The sequence below is a fragment of the Macrotis lagotis genome, chromosome 1, assembly GCF_037893015.1.
Source record: "Macrotis lagotis isolate mMagLag1 chromosome 1, bilby.v1.9.chrom.fasta, whole genome shotgun sequence".
Lineage (NCBI taxonomy): Eukaryota > Metazoa > Chordata > Mammalia > Peramelemorphia > Peramelidae > Macrotis > Macrotis lagotis.
The window spans coordinates 897,120,080-897,142,316 of record NC_133658.1 but is presented as its reverse complement, the minus strand read 5'-3'; the positions used below and the strand labels follow the sequence as shown (position 1 = coordinate 897,142,316).

Genomic DNA, 22,237 nt, shown 5'->3' with positions numbered 1-22,237 from the left:
ATTTTTAGACTTGCCTAATTCTGAGAGGGGAAAGTTGAGATTCCACAGCACTATAATTTTACTCTCCATTTGCTCCCATAACTCATTTAACTTTTCCTTTAGGATTTAGCAAAATGTTGCTTCCCTAATTATCTTTTAATTAGGTCTATTTTTGCTTTAACTTATGTGAGATCATGATCTGTGAGACAGATCTTGTCTTTTTTTTTTTTACCTCAGTTGAAGCATAATAGATTCTGCTTCAGATCCTAATTTTTTACTCTATGGTTTTGTTAAAAACATATTGTTGAATTTTGGTTTCAAATCTTTTCTGCTATCTGATTCCGTTTTATGGATAAGTTCATCCCATTCACATTCACAATTATGGCTACTTTGACTTTCTTTGATCCTATTTTCCCATTTCTCAAAATTCTATTTTGCTTCTGACTGCCTTTAATAATTTTCAGGAATTCTTTTTGAACTTGTCTCCAATTCACTTTTTTTTCTTTGAGGTTTTGCTTTAGGTTATTACAGTATTGTTCATTTTGAGTTTGTTTCTTAATCTTCCCTGTCATCATAGTTTTTTTAAATAATCAATTCCTTTTTTGGTTGCTTGCTCATTTTTGCAATCTATTTCTTGACTTTTAACTTTATGTTAAAATTGGGTTCTGTTAAGTGGAGAGTGAGGTGTTGGGCAGAAAGGCTCAGTCCCAAGTTTCAGGTTTTTAATGCTGCTATTTTCAGAACTAGGTCTAGGGATCAACAAGTTTTTGGTGCTTCCAAGATGGTATGATCCAAGGAGAGGTTTGTTAACTGCTTTTCTGGCCTGAACTCTGGTCTCTACCTAGGATGGGACCTTGCTCTCTTGCAGCTTCAAATACTAGTGCTTTGCACCCTGGAACAGCTCCTCCTTCCCTGTGGTTGCACTCCCCTTAGCCCTGGCACTGTAACCCAAAATTGTGTAAGGGTAAGCAAAATCTCCTGCACCCAGTGCCAGCAAAGAGTCCGCTGTAATTTCTTTCTAATTTCCTGACTTCCTTATTCTCTGTAGTCTGAGAGCTCCCAAAGGCGCTGCTTCCCCTGTACAGCCACTTCCAAGGCCCACTATTGGTGCTTCTCCCCCCTCCCCAAACCCCTATATTTTAGGCAGGCCCCCATCCCAGAGTCACAGATCTTTCCTCCTAAGTTGTCTTAGGCTGGAAAAAGTGTCTCACTCCAATCTTTTGTTGGTTCTGACCCAATTCTCTTCTCAATCATCAAGCTACTTTCAGCCAACAATCCTTTATTTAAGATTGGGCTTAATGGATTCTTTCTCCATTTCCCTTTTCATGTCCTCAAGCTAAGAAAACACTTAGATTCTTTCCAAATTTCACATTCTCAAGAAGACCTAACCAAAAATAATGAGTCTATTTAATATCTTTCAAACCTGAAGCCCCTGATAGGGCTTATTATCTATCTGCAAGCTTACTCTCTTTACTACAATCCTGTAAATGGAAAGAATAGCAACAAAATAATAATAAAACAATTGAAACTGAAGTCTGAGATTTGTTATAATGATTAAGTTAAAATAGAAAAGGTATTTTCTCCTATGTTTTTGTAGAGGTGGGGGACTAGGGTTATGGAACACTTAATATAAAATCAGATTTTTTAAAAAATGTTGTTGTGAAGTGATTGACTCTGATTGATGCAGCTCCTCTCAGAGTTCAGAGATCTAGGAAAACCCTGGGAGACCTATTATGGACAGCGTCGTCCAGACCCAGAGGAGAAACAACAAAAACACAAAAATAGCACAAAATCTGAATGGATACTATGTTCACTTTTTAAAGAAAGGTTTTTATGTTTTTCCTTCTTATTCCATGGTTTTCTTTATTTTCCCTTGGTCCTAATTCCTCATCCACAAAATGACTAATATATGAACATATTGAGCATAAGTGTACATGTATCATTTTTACTGGCTTGGGGGAGGGGGCGGGGATGGAAAGGGAGGGGGGTGGAAAAATGTGTAACTTATGAATATGCAAATGGATGAATGTTGAAAGGCTTTCATGATATGCAGTTGGAAAAAATATCAAAAAACATGTTGGTTAGTTTTGGGGAAATCTTTATTTCTTCCTCTTTTTTTCTTCTTTGCTGTAAGAGATGGTTCTCTGGGAAGGGACGGGGAGAGATACAATGGGAAAAATAGGTAATGAAATAACAAAAAACCAAAAATTTATTTTAACATAAATATTTTTGTTATTGGTTCTAGCAAAGGTGTTGACTATGTGACCCCTGGTAGGGGAAAATTCTTGAGGGTGGCTAAATCAGATTAAATATAATTAGGAGGGGTGGCTAGGTGGCACAGTAGATAGAGTACCAGCCCTGGAGTCAGGAAGACCTGAGTTCAAAGCCTCAGACACTTAATAATTGCCTAGCTGTGTAACCTTGGGCAAGTCACTTAACCCCATGGCCTTAAATAAATAAAAATAAAAAATATATAATTAGGAGATATTTGACAAAATAAACAAAAATACAATAAAATATAGAGAGCACTACATATTAAAAATGAAGTTGATGTGCTGCCTGAAGGCATCTTTATGATGACTTGGATAGCTAGGTGGTGCAATTACTTCAAATCTGGCATCAGACACTTACTAGTTGAGCGACCCTGGGCAAGTCACTTCATCCTGTTTTCTCATTTGTAAAACAAATTGAGAAGACACAGCATACCACTCAAGTACCCTTGCCAAGAAAACTCCAAATGGGGTCATGAAGAATTAGAGAGGGTTGAAATGACCAAACAACAACAAATGTATGGTTTAGTACTAGCCCCTGTTTGTATTTGAGTTCAACACCCTTAAACTAGAGAATATCATTTTTCTATCTTCAAATTTAAACTTCTCTGTATGGCAGGTTTTTCTTGCTTGTTACAGGAAGTCTACAGCTGACACTAATGGGAATTCAATGCAACATATATATGAAAAATGGATTTAAATCCAATGTTCTATTCTCTTTGAGGCAAGCAGAACAGTTCTGATCCTCTAAAGTTTGTGACAATACATTAAATATGAGTAGAGAAGAAAGAAGATGGGAGGCAGAATTGCTGGGGAATGCTCTCTAACTTAGAGGTATCAAACACATGCTAAGAACTGATTTAACCAGAGAGAAATAGTTAACAAAAAAATAAAAATACATGGGACATAGATAATGTTAATATGTGGTTTTCTAACTCAATCTGCAGCAGCAGCAGCAGCAACAGCAGAGGGTCTGAATTACATGAAGTTTAAACTATTCTGGATTATGAAATTTGTGAGAAAACAACTCATGGACCAGAACTCCAGTCAGTCAAGCATTTAATTGTTTGCATGTCCAACCTGTGGTAGAGCCTTCTAAGCTCCTTTTGGTCTGATCAGCCTCAGTTGGACAACCTGTACACCTTGTATGTTGGACCCCAACATAGTGATATCATTTTGGTCCTTTCAAGAATGAAGGGCAACAACCATGAAGTACCAACTGATTGTGAAAAGTTCTAGGGATACAAAAACAAGGCAAAAGATGGTCCTACCCTCAAGGAGTATACAGTTTAATGAAGAAGAACAAACAAAGGTAATTCACAGATAATCAGCAGAAGGAAGGTGCCAAACTTGGGAAGAATCAGGAAAAATTTTCTGTAGAAAGTGGAATTTTAGCTGAGACTCAAAGAAACCCAGGTAATCCAGGAAGTGGAAATGAGAAAGTAGAGAATTCTAGGTAAGGCTGGGAAAATGATTCCATTGGGGAGATGGAGGGTCTTATATGAACAACAAATGTCACTGAACTGAAGAATGCATGTGTGTGTAAGGGAGTGGGGATGGAGGCATAGAATAAACTATAAAGATATGCAAAGTTCCAGAGGATAGATTGCAAAGGACTTTGAACACCAAACAGGAGAGTTTTAAAAATTTGATTCTGGAGGTGATAGGGAGTCACTAAATTTATTGAATAGAGGGTAGGCTAGGGTGAGATGGCTAGGCCTGCTCTTCAGAAAAATGACTTTTGTGGCTAACTGGAATGTGGACTGCAGAGGTCTTAAAGCAGGCAAACCCCATCTCCCCCAACAGGTTATATAATAGTTCAGTTGTAAAGTGAGGAGGACCAGCACTGGAGGGGGAGGGGCATTTTCTAAGTAGAAAAGAGGGCATCTATGAGAGATGGTATGAATGTAAAAGCAACAAGACTTGGTAACAGACTGGATCTGGGGATGAGGTAAAATAAAAGTGAAGAGTTGAAGATGACATCTATGTTGAGTCTGGATGAATGAGAATAGGATGATGCCATTAACAATAATAGAGAAGCAGACAGTTTGAAGGAAAAGACAAGGAATTCTGTTTTGGACATTTTTTTTAGGTTTTTTGGCAAGCAAACTGAGTTAAGTGGTTTGTCTAAGGCCACACAGCCAGGTAATTATTAAGTGTCTGAGACCAGATTTGAACCCAGGTACTCCTGACTCCAAGGCCAGTGCTTTATCTACTACACCACCTAGCCACCCCTGGACATCGTTTAAGTTTACTTATGTGACATCCAGTTCAAGATGTCCATTCAGCTGTTGGAGTTGGGATACTGGAGCTCAGCATAGAGGTTAAAACTGGATCAGTAGATTTGAGAATCATGACCAGAGACATGTAAAGTCCATGGGAGCTCAGATGATCACTAAGTGAAAAAATAGAGAGAAAGAGGAGAAGAGCCTTGTTGGGACACCTCCAGTTAGAAGGAATGATCTGGATGAAGATGTAGCAAAGGAGACTATAAAAGAGAGGCAGAGGGAGAGGTAGCTAGGTAGGAGAAGCAAGAGTGGAGAGAGCATCAAGGAGGAGATGGCAATCTACATAAGTCATAGACTTCAGAGAATTCAAGGATGAGGGTTGAAGAAAGGTCACTCAATTTAGAGGTTAAGAGATTTTAGGTAAGCTTGGGGAGATCAGTTTGAGGGTGGAAGCCAAAATAGAAAGTAAAAAAAGTGCCTATGGGGTTAATTAAGTAAGTAGCCCAAGGTCACACAGTTATTAAGTAGCAAGTGTCTGATGTTGGATTTGAACTCAGGTCCTCTAGACTCTAGGGCCATTCTCTTCCACTTTATCTACTCTGTCCAGGACTCTGTCCACTTTGACTTCTAGCTGCCCCTTGTTTTTGTTTAATATTCTTTTTTCTTTGGTTTTATGGGGCAGTGAGTTTAAGTAATTTGCCCAGGGTCACGCAGCTAGTTAAGAATAAAGTATCTGAGGCCGAGAGGCACCTATTGTAGACAGTTTTTTTCAAGTAGTTTAGTTAAAAAAAGACAACAGAGATCTAGGGCAATAGTTATTTGAGGATAAAAGGATAAAGTGAAGGTTTTTTCCCCCAGGATGAGAAACACATGGGCATGTTTGTATACAAAAGGGTAACAAACAATAGACGAGAGAGATTGGAGTTAAATGAGAAAATGAGGATAATGAGGCAATTTGGGGAAGATGGAACATTGGCAAGGAGAAGGACCACCTCTTTATGTGAGACAAGATGAAGAAGGAGAAAATGGTGGAAGGCACCTAAGAGACATGAGATGAGGAGGAGAGGAGACAAAACGCTTGGCTAAATGACCTCATTTTTTTCAGTGAAATATGTTTGTCCTTGCCTTGAAGAAGACCATGACATCAGGGAGGTGAATGGAATCTGAGGGAGGGGCTGGGCTAACACTCTCATATTCTCCTCCAGAGTCATTTTGGTCTAGTGGTCAGATACAGAGCCAGATGACTAGAGAAGACCCTGGATTTAAAGTAATCAGGGTTAGGTGACTTGCTGAGGTCACACAGCTAGATTTGAACTCCTGTCCTCCTAACTCTAAAGCTCCCCCTCAGTGAAATATGAGGTCAAGGTTACAGTTGTTAGGGGATGGGGGATGGTTATTTCAGAAGTTAAAAAAAAGCTTGCAATGATGAGGTGCATAATAATTGACTAGGGCATGGGGCAGCTAGGTGGCTTAAGTGGATAGAGCAGCGGTTCAGGAGTCAGAAGGACTGAACTCAAATGTGACCTCAGACATTTGATGCTTTCTAGCCATGTGATCTTAGACAAATCAGTTAAGCCCACTGCCTTACTAAAAAAAAAAAATGACTAGGGATGTATAAGAGAATTGCTTTGCAGCAGTGGGCCTCGAGATCATTTAGCATAAATTTGAAGTGGCTTACTTCAAAGTGAAGTCATCAAGAAATGAAATGGTGAGCCTCATTAAAGAATGGAGAGGAGGGGTGGCTAGGTGGCGCAGTGGATAAAGCACAGGCCCTGGAGTCAGGAGTACCTGGGTTCAAATCCAGTCTCAGACACTTAATAATTACCTAGCTGTGTGGCCTTGGGCAAGCCACTTAACCCCATTTGCCTTGCAAAAACCTAAAAACAAAAAAAGAATGGAGAGGAAAGTTATTGGGTGCTTTTTCCAAAAGAGTAGGGCATCTCCTTGATTCCAGAAGAATGGAAACTTGTCTGGTGAAAAGGACCTGAGGATGGCAGGGGAGGAAAAATCATCCAACCATTGGTTAAGGTCTACACTGCTATTTTCAAGGTATTTGTTATGAACAGGAAATGGAACATTGGTATGCCCATGGAATTTAGGTAAATCTCTTGGTCAGAGACACAACAGATTATTCAAGACCAAAACTTCTCTTTGAGAGTTCCAATTTAGTGGTTACAATGATGAATGTGTTAAAAATAACTATTATAACTGGTCCATGATGGATTGTTCCTTTACATATGTCCTCAGGTTTAGGAGTGAAAGGACAAATAGTACAATTTCTACCTGCCCTTAATGGATTCAACCCATTTAGATGACTTTCTGAGTCCATCAAAGGTAGAATATCAGACATACTCACATCTGTTTTGTTAGGGGATTTGTTGTCTATATTACATTTCTCAATGTTTGTATGAACTTGGAATTTTGTCCTCAGGGCTCCATGGTTTTCCAAAGTGATGGTTCGTGAAGCAACTTCTCCTACCACATATGAGCCAAAGTCAATGAGTTCTTTATCCAGGGATAGCTGCAAGGAGATAAACCATAGATAAACCTAGATAATCAGTAACATCAATTAAATAAAAATATATCATTTCAAGCAGAAAAACTTACATAACAGGTTCAAGAAAATGTTCAAGGATCACAATTACCATCTTTGGAGTCTAAAGGCAAATTCTTGGACCACAGTTTGGCCACAGGTAGTAATGTAGCCATTGGTCTTAATTCAATACTATTGGAAAATGACAGGTATAATTTTATTTGGCAAATTCCTTCCTCTTCATTGAAGAGATTTCATTTACAGGAATTGTAGTGCAAAGTCAGTTAAATTTTCCTTTCTTCCCAGTATTCACCTCATTACCTGCAAGACCTATTAAGAGGCCTTTTCATGCATACTAAATAGGGATGGTCATCCTTCTCCATAATATTCCTTCCTTTTTTTTTTTTGCACTTTCCGGTTTTCTGGCAAACAGCGTTCAATTCTTCAAGTTTCTTAGTATGAATTTCATATAGATATATTTAAATCCACGAATCTCTCTTGCATCCTCAGCCCCAGCTAGAGCCATTCCTTTCTGTCCTGAACATGACCCTTTGAACAGCTGAAACTTACCTTCTTTAAGAGATCTTTCTCAATTTCCCCTCCCTTCCAACACTCCCACTCCCCTGCCTTTGTCCTTTCCCTCTCAAATGATCTTCCATTATACAAACACACCTATATATAATATACATCTATCATTTTATATATATATATATATAATTTTATATATTTATATATATATGTAATTATTTGTACATTGCTTTGCTTTTATAATGAGAACTCTTGAGTTTTTACCTTCCTTTGTTTTTTGCTTTTGCAAGGTAATGGGGTTAGGTGACTTGCCCAAGGTCACACAGCTAAGTAAGTATTAAGTGTCTTGAGACCAAATTTGAACTCAGGTCATCCTGACTCTAGGGCCGTTGCTCTATCTACTGTGCTACCTAGCTGCCCCTTTTAACCTTTCTTCAAATTCCCATATCTTGGCACTGTGTTTAAAACATAGGAAGGGATTAATAAATGTTTGGTGACTATATTTAGGGTTCATTTAGATTAGGGATTCTTAACTTGAGGCCCACAGATCTCAAAGGATCCATGAACTTGGATGTAGGGGGAAAATTCTATTAATTTCAATATAATTTATTTCTTTTGAAATTCTAGTTTTGTTTTAAAAAATATATGTATTTAAAAACACTATTCTGGGAAGGGGAAGGTTAAGAATCCTAGTTTAAGGTAGTTTTGTTCTGTTGGTTTTGTCCCTTTTCTTTTGACACATTGCTATATCCTGTGTTCAAACCCAGGTCAATAATCTTCTCCACTGGGGGAGGGCTGGTTGTAAGGCTCAATCTTGGGACAAGGTCAGGAAGGTCCCACCCAACCTCTGAAATGGAAGATTCCAAGAAAACCTTCCAGAAGGGTGTCATCTCAGACAAATAATCTCTCTGATAGAAAAGATTGAGTTGAGGAGCAAACAATGCTTGACCATGATTGGAGTTCCTGTTTCTACTCCAGTTATTTGTAGTTACCAACAGTGGGATGGAGGAGCCAGGTGCCTGAGAGATGAGGATATCTTTGCCCCTTCCACATCTCCTCCAGTTGAAACCTCAGGCAGGACAGAATTTGCATTATGGACAAGACTTATTCTCTTTCTTCATCTTATATACCCCAAACTCTCACATCTGATGACTTTCCAGGTCCGATTTGGAGCAAAGATTTGGAAGAAGAGAACGTAGAGAGAGGGCTAGGATGGATTTCTAGATGAGGCATGCTTCTCTAGCAGAGCATCAATTTTCCCAATCAGTCATGAAGACTGAAAGACAAAGGACAGTTTTATTTTAGCTCTCCCCTTGATGGGCTTATAATATCTTCCAAATGGATTGGTCCATTTAGGAAGAAGGAAATTATATAAATAACCTGTCCTTTTACTCATATACTTGAGGACATAAGAGAAGGCACAATCCACCACGGACCAGCTATAATAGTCATTTAATCTATTTAATTCCTATAACCACCAAATTTGGTAACCTCAAAGCAAATATTGGTCCTTGGTCATTTGCTGTGACTTTAGCCAAGAAATTCAGTTCAACCCAATGGATATAATAAATATTCCATTCACTGTATTTGACAAATGCATATTATAAATTATTCTGTGAAATGAAGAATGTGTTAGCAGCTCCAATAGGCTGGAAAATTTTGAACTTGAGAGAATGAAGATGTGAATATTCATTCTTCTTTCTGGTCAATTATGTATGTGGCCCTTAAAGGCTAAAGTGGATTCATTTTACTAGAAATTTGCTGCAGCAGTAAATTTAGCCTTAGACCATTCATGAATTCCTAGGGATATGACTTTCATTCTTCATATAACCTAAATGTATACAGATGTGTGTGTGTGTGTGTGTGTGTGTGTGTGTGTGTGTGTGTTTATTTCCATTTTAAAATAGGAATGGTTGTGAGAAATTACCCTGGGTTGAAGGGCACACCAAAGATTACCAACACACTTAGTAAAAAAGGATTATCTGATCCTTTTGGGCCTCTGCAGACTGCTACAGCCACCTCAGTGCTGGCCTCATTGATCACTGGGGCGATACTTCCAAAATGGTATTTAAAGGGACTGTGTAGGCAGATGCCCCAGTGTCCAGGGCTGTTGGCACAATGCAGAGAACTCAGCCTTTCCTTACAATATCTTCTTCTCCCCAAGTTGGGGTGTAGGGGAGGAGAGTAATTCAGAAAATAACTTCATTTCTTCACTTTTTTTTTTTATCAACACAGAGCTCCTTGTAATTCAGAATCCCAGGTATGGGAAGAAACTTAACTTTACCAGCTTTTAATGATTTGATCAGTTTTTAAAAAAAAAAATCTGGGGCTGACCCTGCAGTTTTAGGGGTATAGTGAGCTATGTTTAGGAAGAACTGTATTTAGGAAGGCAAGGGCACCCAGCCTTCAACTTAAATGTTTAGGGAACTGCCTGGAAGTCCTTTGGGTTTAGAGAAAATAGGTGAGATATATCAGAAGCAGGACTTGAATTAGGTTTTCCTGACTCTGAGGCCCAGTTTCCTTCTGCTACTCCATGTTGTCTCTTAGTTTGATTGGGGGTCAATAAATATCACTCATTTGGCATTTATGTTTCTATCTAATCCACAAATAACCATCAAGGAAAAGCCTCCAACAAATCTGAATCAGGGGCAGAATTAGATTATGGGGAAAGGTTTTGGATTTAGGAGACGGGGAGGTTCAATGGCCGAACAGTTGGTGAATTTGGACACGGTTCTTGGAGACTCTTCATTTTGGGGTCAGCATTTGTTTCTTTTAACTTTGAGAACATTGCTCAACCAAGATCACTTTGAAAAAAAAGCAGACTGTATACTTACAAAACATTTCTTTGTTGTACATTTCAGAGGGGTAGAAAATGAACCCGTCTGAGCCAAAAATGTGATGTTGCCTTCAAGGTCTTTATTTATCTTTAAAAAACAAAACAAAACAAATATAACCATAATGAACTTTTTCCCTTCCCTCCTTCTTTTCTTCTTTCCCTTTTCCTTCTTTCCCCTCATTTCTTCCTCTTTCCTTCATTCTTTCTTTCCTTCCTCTGTTCTTTCCCTCATCTCCCCCTTCATTCTCCCCTCCTCTCCCTTTCTTCCTTTTTTCCTTCCTTTGTTCTCTTTTCCTTCTTTCCTTCTCTCTCTCTTCTCTCTCCCTCTTTCCCTCTTCTTTCTCTCCTTCCTTCTTTCCTCTTTCCTTCCTGACCTTGGGCTTCAGTTTCCTCATCTTTAAAAGGAGGGAGTTGGGTTCACTAATCTCTGAGATCCCTCCCAACTCTGGATCTATGACCCTGGGATTGGTATGGAGTATCCAAGCACCTTTTAGGGGAGGTTCACACAGATCCATCATCTAGACCTGTGGCTGCTTTCCCCAAAAGGACTTCTCACAAAATAAGTCACTGCATCATAAGGGACAATGGATTAGCAAATTTAGACCATCACAATGGAGCCTTTGCAAGATTCTCGAAAGTTTCAGAGACTGTTCATTCCCATGTTCTCCCATGTCAGTAACCCTTGGAAAAGGGTGGGTCAGTCTAGTGATGGGACACTGATCCAGAAGGCCAAGCAGAGCTATCTTAAATATCTTCTCTCTCCCTAAGCCAAGTGTGGGGAAGGCTCGTGGATTTTGCTTTCTTGCCTGGGTTTCCCTTTCTCTTCACCCATCACTAACAATGACAAGGAGTCAACATGTAGAAATCGAGATAGGAAATAGTAGTAATTTGAGGAGTGATAGGCTTAGCCCAGCCCTGTAGCTTCCACATGATTCTTAGAACATACTTACCATTGGCTTAAAGGTGATGAGTACCTCACATGAAATTCCAGCTGACATTGGACCTGGAGGATCGAAGCTGCCAGCACAAGAACAGAGAACTTTATTAGACTGATAAGGAAATACACTTTCCCTTTGAGAGCACTGAACCAGAAGTATCCCTGTTGCCAAAGTTCATAGTTGGAATCAAAAGGGGGCTTGGGAGGAAGTATATGAATTAATCAGCACTGAACTCAATTTGTTGTTCAGTCATTTTTCAGCTGTGTCCAACTCTTCATTATCCCTTTGGGGGGCTTTGTAGCAAAGATCCTGGAGTGGTTTTACTATTTCCTTCTCCAGCTCATTTTACAGATGAAGAAACTGAGGCAAAAAGAGTTGCATAACTTGCCCAGGGTCACCTAGCTAATGTGTTTGCCATTTCCTTCTCCAGCTCATTTGACAGAAGAGGAAACTGAGGCAATTGGGATTAAGTGACTTGACCAGGGTCACACAGCTAATAATTTGCCATTTCCTTCTCTAAATCATTTCACAGATGAGGAAAAAAAAGGCAAATGGGATTGAGTGACTTGCCCAAGGTCACACAACTAGTGATTTGCCATTTCCTTCTCCAGCTCATTTTACAGATGAGGACAATGAGGCAAACAAGGTTAAATGACTTGACCAGACTAAGAGTCTGAGACCAGAACTGAACTTAGGAAGAGGGGTCTTCCTGACTCCAGGTGCTATGCTCCACCTTGTTGCTCCATTGCTGAATGCAATAGGGCTTTCTTAATAATAATAATAATAATAATAATAATAATAGGGGTGGCTAGGTGGCGTAGTGGATAGAACACCAGCCCTGGAGTCAGGAGTACCTGGGTTCAAATCCAGTCTCAGACACTTAATAATTACCTAGCTGTGTGGCCCTGTTTTCTGTGCAAAAAAAAAAAACAAACTAAAAAAAAATAATTATCACTAACATTTATAGCATCTACTTTGTACAAGGACCTCTGTTTTAAGTTCCTTATAAGCATTATTTCATTTCATTTCTTATTATTATTCCCATTTTACCGATGAGAAACTGAGGCAAAATAGAGGTTGTGACTTGCCCAGGGTTACTTCTAAGGACAGATTTCTAACTCTACCTGGCCACTTGGCAGGGTGAAGGAAAGGTTCCAAAAGAAAGGACACATGCATAGATTGGGAAAGTCTTAAGGAGGTAGGGCAAGAGGGCAGCCTAAAGCACCAGGTCTGATACCTCTGAACAAGGACAGCCCACCATCCCCCTCAGCCTGGAATCAGGACCTAAACAGGACAGGACAAGGGCAGGGATGCTTCCAGGGAGCATCCAGCCCTGTGGTGTGGGACTTGTGGTAGGAGAAGGAGCTCATGGTAGTGGTGGTGGTGGGGAATCTTGGTCTCATGCTTTATGTAACATCTGCTCAGCTTGGGAGCTATGGCAGCTCAGATTAACTCAGGAGTCTAACAGGGAGCGAGTCCTAGTCAGGTAGATTGGATTGGTTTCCCACCTAGGAAACAGGAGCTATTTCTAGTCTGCAATGTTCCAGGGACAGAAGTTGCCCAGATATAGAAAAAGAGGGGGTGTTTCAGGGCAGAACTGGGGCATAAAAGAGGAGGTATCTGATAGAACGAAGGAGTATAGCTAGGAAGAGACAAGTCTTTTGTTCAGAGAAAGTCTAGGATGGAAAAATTCCCAAAGGATTTTTGTTTTTTAACAATAACAGAGGTCAACTGTGAAAGAAGCTCTTTGCCCAGAACCCATATGTACCCAAGACTTCTTATTTTCTACTCTTTCTCTAGGGAAATAGAAACAATCCAATAAAAGATGAGTTTTGGGGAGAATTTGGATACTTCCTTGGCTTCCACTGGTGGTTATGGGGTTTTGTGAGGCAGGAATTATGGATAGAAGTTTCTGATTCTTTGCCTTCCATCTCCAAGCTGGCACCAGGAAAGGACAAGGTGCCATACTTAATAGCAAATTGATCTTAGAATTAGGAAAAGGAATAAAGAACACAATTAATCATCCTCTAAGGACCCTAGTTTACTGTTATTATGGAGGCACATTCAGAATTTTGGCCTCTTGAGTGTCCCTTTCCATTACCATGGACTTCTGTTAACAATTGTTCTTTAGTCACAGTGCCAGCAGGGAATTTTTATTTGGAACAAAACCAACCCCATTCCCGAAGATCTTGCCAGTCTGCTTGCTACTGCATAACAATTTAAGCTCAAGTCATTTTCTATGAGGACTCAGGTCCAACTAGCCAAAGTCTTTTCCAAGAGAACAGATAATAGGCACAGTGGCATGACCAAAGTATTCTATCATCTGATCCACCAGGCAGCATAGGGTGTCTTCTATGGCCATCTCCACAGTAATGATAATAATACAAATCACTGACATTTACACAACACTCATAATAGTTAACTTTTGTATTTTCGATTCTTTACAATTATCATAATTATTATCTCATTTGGAGCATCCCAGTTTATACCCAGTTTACAGAAGGGAAAACTGAGGCATACAGAGGTTGAGAGACTTGCCTAGGGTCACACATTTAGTATCTGGGATCGGATTTGAATCCAGAGCTTCCTGAGTTCAGGCCCAGTGCTTTATCTACTGCACCGCCTAGTTGGCCCTGGCCATTGAGGAATAATTAGACAATAGTCTAATTAATTAAAGGATATGCTATTATTGTCAGAGACCTAGGTCCAAAACCTGTTTTCTACCTGTGAGAGTTGGAGAAAAGTATATGACCTCTTGGAATCTCAGTTTCCTCATCTGAAAAAATTAAGGGATCTGATGGGGCAACCTTTTCAAGCTCTAAAGCTATGATTCTGTGACCTAGACAAAAAGCCAGTCACCCACATTCTCCAAACAGCCACCACATCTCATTCTTTCCTATTTTGAATTTTAAGCAATCTTTTAAATTTGCCAATTCACAATGGAAGGTTGAGGCCAGATAGATTTCATTTCTAGAGCCAAGGAACAAGGTAACTTTTAGCAATGTATTCTCTCATAACTAGCTTCCACTCCAACTAGATGAAAAATATGGGTGTCTGGGGAGTTTGCAGACTTCTTAAAACTATGGATGGCATTTGTAGAGCCTTGAAGGGGTTGTAGCTGACTCTCTCCCACCCAGACATTGGATAGCTCTGCCCCCAATACTCTCTCAGGCCCAATAAGCTTTGACTGGATTCTCAAGAGACTTCTAATTGGTGAGTTTGGTAACCTGATTGGGGGGATCGGAATCTGATGGTCCAGAGGAATGATTCCATCACACTCCCTTCCTCAGAGACCTGAAGGACAGAGCCCACTGACCTTGTTCTTGCATTTCCAACCTCATTTGTATGCTTGGAGAATAACAGCAGTGTTCTCAAGTACAAAGGACAGGGCTCAAAATAGGACTTGGAATGTAAGGGGAAATTGAGGAGGCCAGGAGCTGCCAGAGAGGGAGCTTTAGACAATGGGTAGTAGCTGGCTCCATATGGAATTGCTTGGGTTCCAACAGACTGTGGTAGGGACTGGCAGGGGATCAGCACCATAGCTTCTTAGAGGATGGAGCCGCCAAAGTTTTGGAGTGCATCTCAGCTTAGCAAGGTGGCAGATGGCATCGGGCTGTGAGACGGAATCTTTAAAGGATGAAACCAGTGAATGGAAGATAGGACATAATGATTTGAGTGGACAGCCTAGAATGCGGACTCACTGACACCAACCTGGGGTCTTCTGACTAGCCTGTTGAAAGGCTGGCAATAAGTGCCTTTGACTTTTTGGGATGGACCTATAGAATCTCTAAATTTGAAGCTTGTCTATTGTTATCTTGTCACCCAATGACCCTTGTTTTGTATTTATCAATAATTTGTTGTCTTAATCAGGGATAATTTTAGGCAGAAGGATGACACCAGTCTTTTTACCCTTCTCTCATGGTCCTTTCCCATTTCTAATACCCAAGATCTTCATGGTGCCCAGGCACCTCCCTTGCTATGTCAGCCCCCCTCCCTTCCTCCCCCCAAATGGAAAAACACTTGCTGAACATTAAGTTAAATAATTAGTAAAAGGGATGCAGATGTAGGGGAGCCACCATGGAAAGCACAGTCACGACAGGGGGAGGGCACATAGAACAGTGCCATAAAGTTGCAATAACACACAGTAGGAGGTAAAAGGGATCCTAAAGAATGAACTAGGTGTGGCGAGTTAATATTTTTCACCTGAATGTGTGCTAAGAGATAAAGTATTAGGAGGTGGTAGTGGCTTCCTCCCAGATTAAATTTTTTAATGGGGATTCTCAAGTTTCTTTTATATTTTTAAAAATTTTTTTTATTTATTTAAGGCAATGGGGTTAAGTACTTGCCCAAAGTCACACAGCTAAGGCCATTATTAAGTGTCTGAGGTCACATTTGAACCCAGGTCCTCCTGACTCCAGGACCAGTGCTCTATACCACCTAAGTGACCCCCAGTTTCTCAGTTTCTTAAACAGAGAAGAAACCGATGTTAGTATTTCAGTCATTGTGGCAGATCAGTTAGACAATACCATCAGTTACTACCACCCATCACCCACCATAATAACCACCACTATCACTACCATAATCATTATAACTACTATAAGTAGTTATATTCTACTACTATATATAATTGCCATTACAGCTGCCACCACTACCATCCTTGCCACCACAACTGCCACTGCCACCATCACTACCTCCACCACCATAACCTTCAGCAAAATCATCATTGTCATTGTCACCACCATTACCATCATCATCATCATCACCATCATCATCATTGCTACCCATCATCACCATCGACACTATCAGCAGTACCACCATTATCATCATTATCATCATCATAGCTAATATTCATAAATAGCTTTAGAGTTTGTATGGTGCTGTCTGTATGCTAACTCGTTTGATCCTCACATTATTTTGGGAGGTGGGGAGGAGTGATAACATACAGAGACTCATGGCTACTATTGAAGGAGACTAGAATTAATGCCTGCTAGCTAGATGGTACAGAGGATAAGGCATTGGGCATCAAAGCAAGCAGATCTGAATTCAAATTCTGCCTCAAATATTCACTCTGGTAAATCACTTGATCTCTCTGAGTCCCAGCTTTCTGAGGGGTTGTATTCAATGACCTTCCAGATCTAAATCTCCTATGATTACTAGGGACAAGGCAAAAGTGACATTGGACAAGGTGGGTTGCTCAGTATAACGTAATCTAATATGATGATGTAGAGAGATATTGTCCAAGGAACCTCCAAGGCATCATTAAGGACTAAGGTCAGCAGACCGGGGCAACAACATTCCCAGGAGATAGAACCTTCCCAGGTTCCCTGCCAGTATCCTCCCCCAGGGATACCAACTTTGCTGGTAATAAGAGAAATCCAGATGCCTTCAAGAATCCAGGAGTGGCCAAGGACCCCAGCCAATTCTTATGCTTTAGTTTCAAAAAGAAAATCTATTTGGGACATTGTGATTGCCTTTGGACACACTTCAAAAATTCATTGAATGCCTGCTGATGGGAGTCAGTGCATGTTAAGTTGACTTAATTAGAATTAGAAAATTGAGAGAATGCAAAAGTCCTTAGTTCTGTGTACTTACTCAACAGTAATAAAATCCTTGAGATGATCGTCAACTTCCACCAGTTTGCAGTAGTTTATAGTGAAAGATGCATTGATTAATGTCATCTTTTTTTTGTATATTTTACCAACATCAAAGTTCTAGGAATATCAAAGAATAAGACACTTTTCAAAAGAGAGTTCAAAAAATCAGTTTTATAGATTTGTCATGGAAGAAATTAAGCATTCTACGTTTTTGTTTTTGCAAGGAAATCAGGCCAAATGATTTGTCCAAGGTCACACAGCTAAGTGATTATTAAGTATCTGAGGCCAAAGTTGAACTCAGGTCCTCCTGACTCCAGGGCTGGTGCTCTATCTATTGCATCACCTAGCTGTCCTACAATCTATAGTTAAGAAGCTCAGATACATACAAAGAGACACTTTTCTTTCATTAACTATGTTTGTTAGAGATTCATATTGTAATAAACTTGAGAGATCTGTTCAATTACAGTTATAACATGTTTCTCAACAATTTATGCTATAAATGATCATCAAATCAATTTCCTTTTTAAAAAATTCGATTGTATTTTATTATTTCCTCTGAATTCTGTTCTCTTTCCAGTTCCACCCCAATCAATTTCAATTTAACAAATATTGAATAAGCAATGACTGTATCCAAAGCTGAAATAAGATGGTCCCCTTTCTTTAAGGTGTTCACTCTCACTTGTGTCTAAAGATTTATTTTTGTGCATATCTAGCCTGGTTATCTGATAAATGAGTGAAAAAAGGCAAATATAAAGGATTGAGAGTTTGGAAAAAAGGGGTTCATTTGTGACCTGGCAGTAGGAGGGGATTGGAGATGATGGTACCTAAAGTTAATACATGAGTTAAATTGTTTCCAAGGGAATTTGTTTCCAAGGAATCATTCCTTGGGAGCAAAAAAGAAAAGAAAAGAAAAAGAAAGAAAAGAAACAAGAAAAAGAAAAGAAGGAAGAAAGAAAAGAGAAAGAAAGAAATTAAGTAATTAACTTCTGGTTCAAATGAAAATACTTGTTATAAAAAAATTGCTTATGAACTTGCTTGTGTGTGGACTGCTTATCTAGAATTTTGATAGCAACTGTACTATCAGGTGCTCAGATCAAATAATAATCCATCACAGCAGGCAGCTATATCTTTGCCCAATGACATTCAAATCAATTCATCAACAAGGATTAATTAAGCTCCTTCTGTAGGTGCCAACCTCCCTCCATTCTGTTAAGCACTGAGAATTCAAAAAAAGGACAACTAATAGTAGTCCCTGCCCCTTAAGGGGGTAAAGTTTGTTCTGTCTTACCTTTTATAATGTAAATGTAATGCCTGGGGGTCATTTTATGATGTTCTCCTGATAGATAAGCCAAATCACTGAGCATCTCCCTCTCTCCTTCACATTTTGTTAGAGACTGTGAAAGTTCAATTTTGGCTTTTATGAGAGATATAAGACTTTTTTCTGGGGCACCATTTCTTTAATTGACCTTTCTGGACAATCCTCTTGAAAGGATTTATTCTTTTAAAAAAATCACACACACATTGTAAGATTTTATAAAAATGGTATCTAAATGGTTTTATTCATTTCTTCCTCTCATAGCTATCAGAAAACACAATCTTTTTTTAAAGATCCAGACTAAAAGATAGAAGATGTCAGATGATCCAAGAAAGTGATTTTTAAAATGCTTTTATTTCCTAAATCCCTTATGAAATCCCACCTTAAAGTGAAGAAGAGCAGGCTTGCTATAAAAGGGGCAGCCCTTAAATTCACGCCCAGATACCACTTGTTTGTGGATGATCCCACTCCGGAGTTTCTCCAGTGTGTTTGCTAAGATGGCTTGTTCCATCTTCGTTCCACCCACAGGCTTGTGTTCCAACTCATCTTTTTCCACCTCGTAATTTAATCAAAAATTTTAAAGTATTAATAATAAAACTATACAGGATGTCTCTTCAGAAACAGGAAAGAGGCTTTTTATAAAGGAATAAAAGGTCAAAAACTTAATATGTTAAAGTACAAAGCCAAGATGTGCCAGTTTCCGATGAATAGAGCAGACAAAGGATATGGGCTCACCATATCTCTTTTTTTTTTAGAATTGTCTTGTCAAACCCATATTTGAATTACAGTCCCCTCACCAGGTGCCTATCAGCTTGTCATCTAAAACTTTCCTCTATGGGAAGGGGAATGTGCTCCCAAGGCAGTTCATTCTACTTTCCAATGTTTACAATTGTGTTTAAATTTCTTAATATTTATTTTTTAAAAAATTTGAATACAAAATTCTCTCCTTCCTGCTCCTCCCCCACCCATTGAGAAGACAAACAATGGGATATTAAATATATGTGTGAAATCTTGCAAAACACATTTCCATATAAGAATGGCTATAATTATTAGGGAGTTTTCATGTCAAATATATTTTCTTTTGTTGCAATGTCTATCTTTTGGTCCTTCTACCCTAAGGGTCCAATGAAAACAAGTCTGATTCTTCCACATAATGATTCTTCAAATGCTTGAAGACAGCTAACCATAATGTGCCCCTCTATTCCAACCCTAAGTAAACTCATCTCTAGACTAAACACTACATTTTCTTTAGCTGAAAACTTCCCTTTATATTGAAAAGTAGTAAGTTGTACTGAAAAAAAAAATTTCCTCTCATTTTTTTCAGTGTTGATCTTTCTCAGATTTAGATGCTGATGATAAACACCAAGATAGAAGTCTTACTAATGTTATATGAATTGTAAAACTATTTATTTGGAAACCTAAGAGACAGAATTAATTAAAAACCAGGATGCTAATTTGTAGAGCTGTGCTATTTAAATAAACAAATGAAAGTTTTTACCTTGTAGGGCTGATACTTTTCACTCCAGAGCCCCATAATTTCTGGCTCTGTTAATATTTCTTCTTCCTGATTTTCATTAGTCAATTCACCGAACTCGGTGGAGAAAATGCTCAAAGAATGTTCATGATCAAATGTGTAAGAATCTTTTTGACTGTCCTGTTAATCAGAGATAGAAAACACTCAGCACAACACCTGGGATGGGGATTCGAAGCTACTTCATTATCATTTGACAGTAAACATGATAAAAAAATTTACTTAAAAAAGTGCACACAAATATTTTGTTGATTTTTTTTTACTGGCTGTTTTTCAAATACTGCCAACCAGCATTCCCTCCATTCAAATACCAGTAAAAACCAGGTTTTTGAGTATTTTTTAAATGAGACATAACATTAATACAGCAAGCAGAAAGTTAAAATGTCTAATGTATTCAGATTAATTACTCAGAGAAGAATGGAAGAGAATAAGCCTTTAAAGAGAATTTACTATTGCATTTTATAAATATTATCTCATTTGATTTTCACACAATCTTGGGAAGTAGGTGCTTGAAAAAATTGAGGCAGGCAGGTTAAATGACTTTCCCAGGATCATACAGTTAGTCAGTGTCTGAGGTTAGATTTGAACCTGATCTTACTGACCTGAGTTAGCTTTCTAACTACTGTACTTCCTAGTTGGTTTATGGCTTCCCTTTTGTGCTAATTGCATGACTTCCTCTCCCTTACCACCTTTTAACTCTCTATTACTTTCTACTTCATTCTTCCTAAGAATTATCCTGGGGAAGCTCCTGAAGAGCAAGAAAGACACAAAGGATGAGGGAGGAGGATTAGAAATTGAAATATTGTTGATTTTGCCTTTATTTGCTGCTGAGGGGGTAGGGAAGGCTTCCTGGAGAAAATGGGATTTTAGCTGGGACTTTAAGGAAGCCAGGGAAGTCGATTATTAGAGTGGAGGAAATGTCAGAGGCAGAGAGATGAAGGATCTTATTCATAGACTAGATCAATGCACTGGATCAAAGAACACGAAGCAGGAGAGGTCTGGGCAGAAAGAAATATTGTAATCTTGCCCCTTTTTCTGTATTAAGAGACAGATGTTATACTCCTTTTCTTTTTCTGTACAATTCTTTCCTTGCAAGCAAACTTCTATAAGCAAAAATGTATCTAGCAAATAGACATTCTGTTAAAATAGTTAATCTTTTGAAACTTTTAAAGCTTTCTTATTTCTGTATTGACTCTATTAGTCTGGTATTTAATCCTAACTAAATGAGTGTCTCCACCTTATCTCACCAAACCCTCCTAGTTATACATCATAAATCCCTTAACCTTATGTTAATAAAGAACTTGACTCCCAGTCAAGCTGATGCCTTCAGGTAAGGTACTATAAATTCTTAACCTCAAGAATTTAAGATTAATCTATAATCAGACAGGGGCGGGAATATAACCTTATGACCCTAACTAACTCCTCCCTGCACAGGAGTTGGGCTATATTCCCTTTAAGAGTTCTGATCACCTTCTCCAAACTGCTGATCTTAGCTGATCTTAGCTAATCAGTCCAGGTGTTTACCTGCAGCTGTATTTCTCTCCTCCTTTCCCTTTCCCCCAGTCTTAACTATCTTTGATGTTCTCACCAGCCCAGCTTATAATTGTTTCTTCTTTACTTAATTTCACTACTTCTAAAAAAATTCATTTTCTTTACCTTACTAAACAACTCTGTGAATTAACTTGTAACTTTTTGTAGTAACTTGTGAATTAAAATTTAAGTCATGATTTACCCTCCTGAGTCAGAGAAATCTGTAGTTTCTTCACTGATAAATGAACCCACATTGATGCTTGTAAGTCCCCTTGCTGAGTAATTCTCCCCACTACAGAAAAGTATCTAAAAGGTAGGAGAAGGTTTGGTTGTAAAGCGAATTGAATGACAGACAGAGAATTTAGTATTTGATCCTGGAGGCAACAGGGAATCACTCAAGTTTATTGAACAACTTTTCTGATTTTGTATCCCTGCCATCTAACCCATGCTTGGTATAGCATGGACATTTAATAAATTCCAGTGTTTGATTTCTTGATACAGAGGTGAGACCTAAAGCTTAGTGAGAAGTGACTTTCCTCAGTTTTAGGGATAATTTAATTCCAGTGAAAAATGACCCTTAGCTTACTGGCTCTTTGGCAAGAACTGGGCTTCGTCCTTCAACAATGTCCATAAAATGTTTCCAAGTCCTTTCCTTCAGGCTTGGGAGCCTCTTGGCTTGAATCATCCATCTCTTCCCACTTTCCAGGTTCAACTCTCTTTGTTTCATTTTTTCCTCATAAGCATCTTCCTTCAAAAGACGAGTCACGATTTCACATTTTCGAGTCTTTTGCTCTTCTTCAAAGAGTCTATGTGAAAAACATTGATACCAAAGCAAAAGTTTACTTAATCCAAAGATACACAATCAATAAACAAGATTTATTAAGCACCTACAATATAACACTGCAGAAGGTACTGGTGACAGCAGTACAAAGACTGAAATCATCCCTATTCATAA

At 38.9% G+C, this 22,237-nt stretch overlaps 1 protein-coding gene across 1 annotated transcript in view; it reads right to left on the bottom strand.

Moving 5' to 3' along the window:
• CFAP74 (cilia and flagella associated protein 74) overlaps nucleotides 1–22,237 on the bottom strand; it is a 131,027-nt gene that overhangs the window by 63,520 nt on the left and 45,270 nt on the right. Inside the window, exons 11-17 of the mRNA XM_074218707.1 lie at nucleotides 21,869–22,088; nucleotides 19,720–19,875; nucleotides 18,604–18,777; nucleotides 16,905–17,023; nucleotides 11,325–11,391; nucleotides 10,373–10,462; nucleotides 6,834–6,998 (exon numbers count right to left, since the gene is read on the bottom strand). Coding sequence (XP_074074808.1) covers nucleotides 6,834–6,998; nucleotides 10,373–10,462; nucleotides 11,325–11,391; nucleotides 16,905–17,023; nucleotides 18,604–18,777; nucleotides 19,720–19,875; nucleotides 21,869–22,088 — 991 coding nt within the window. The remainder of the gene's footprint in view (nucleotides 1–6,833; nucleotides 6,999–10,372; nucleotides 10,463–11,324; nucleotides 11,392–16,904; nucleotides 17,024–18,603; nucleotides 18,778–19,719; nucleotides 19,876–21,868; nucleotides 22,089–22,237) is intronic.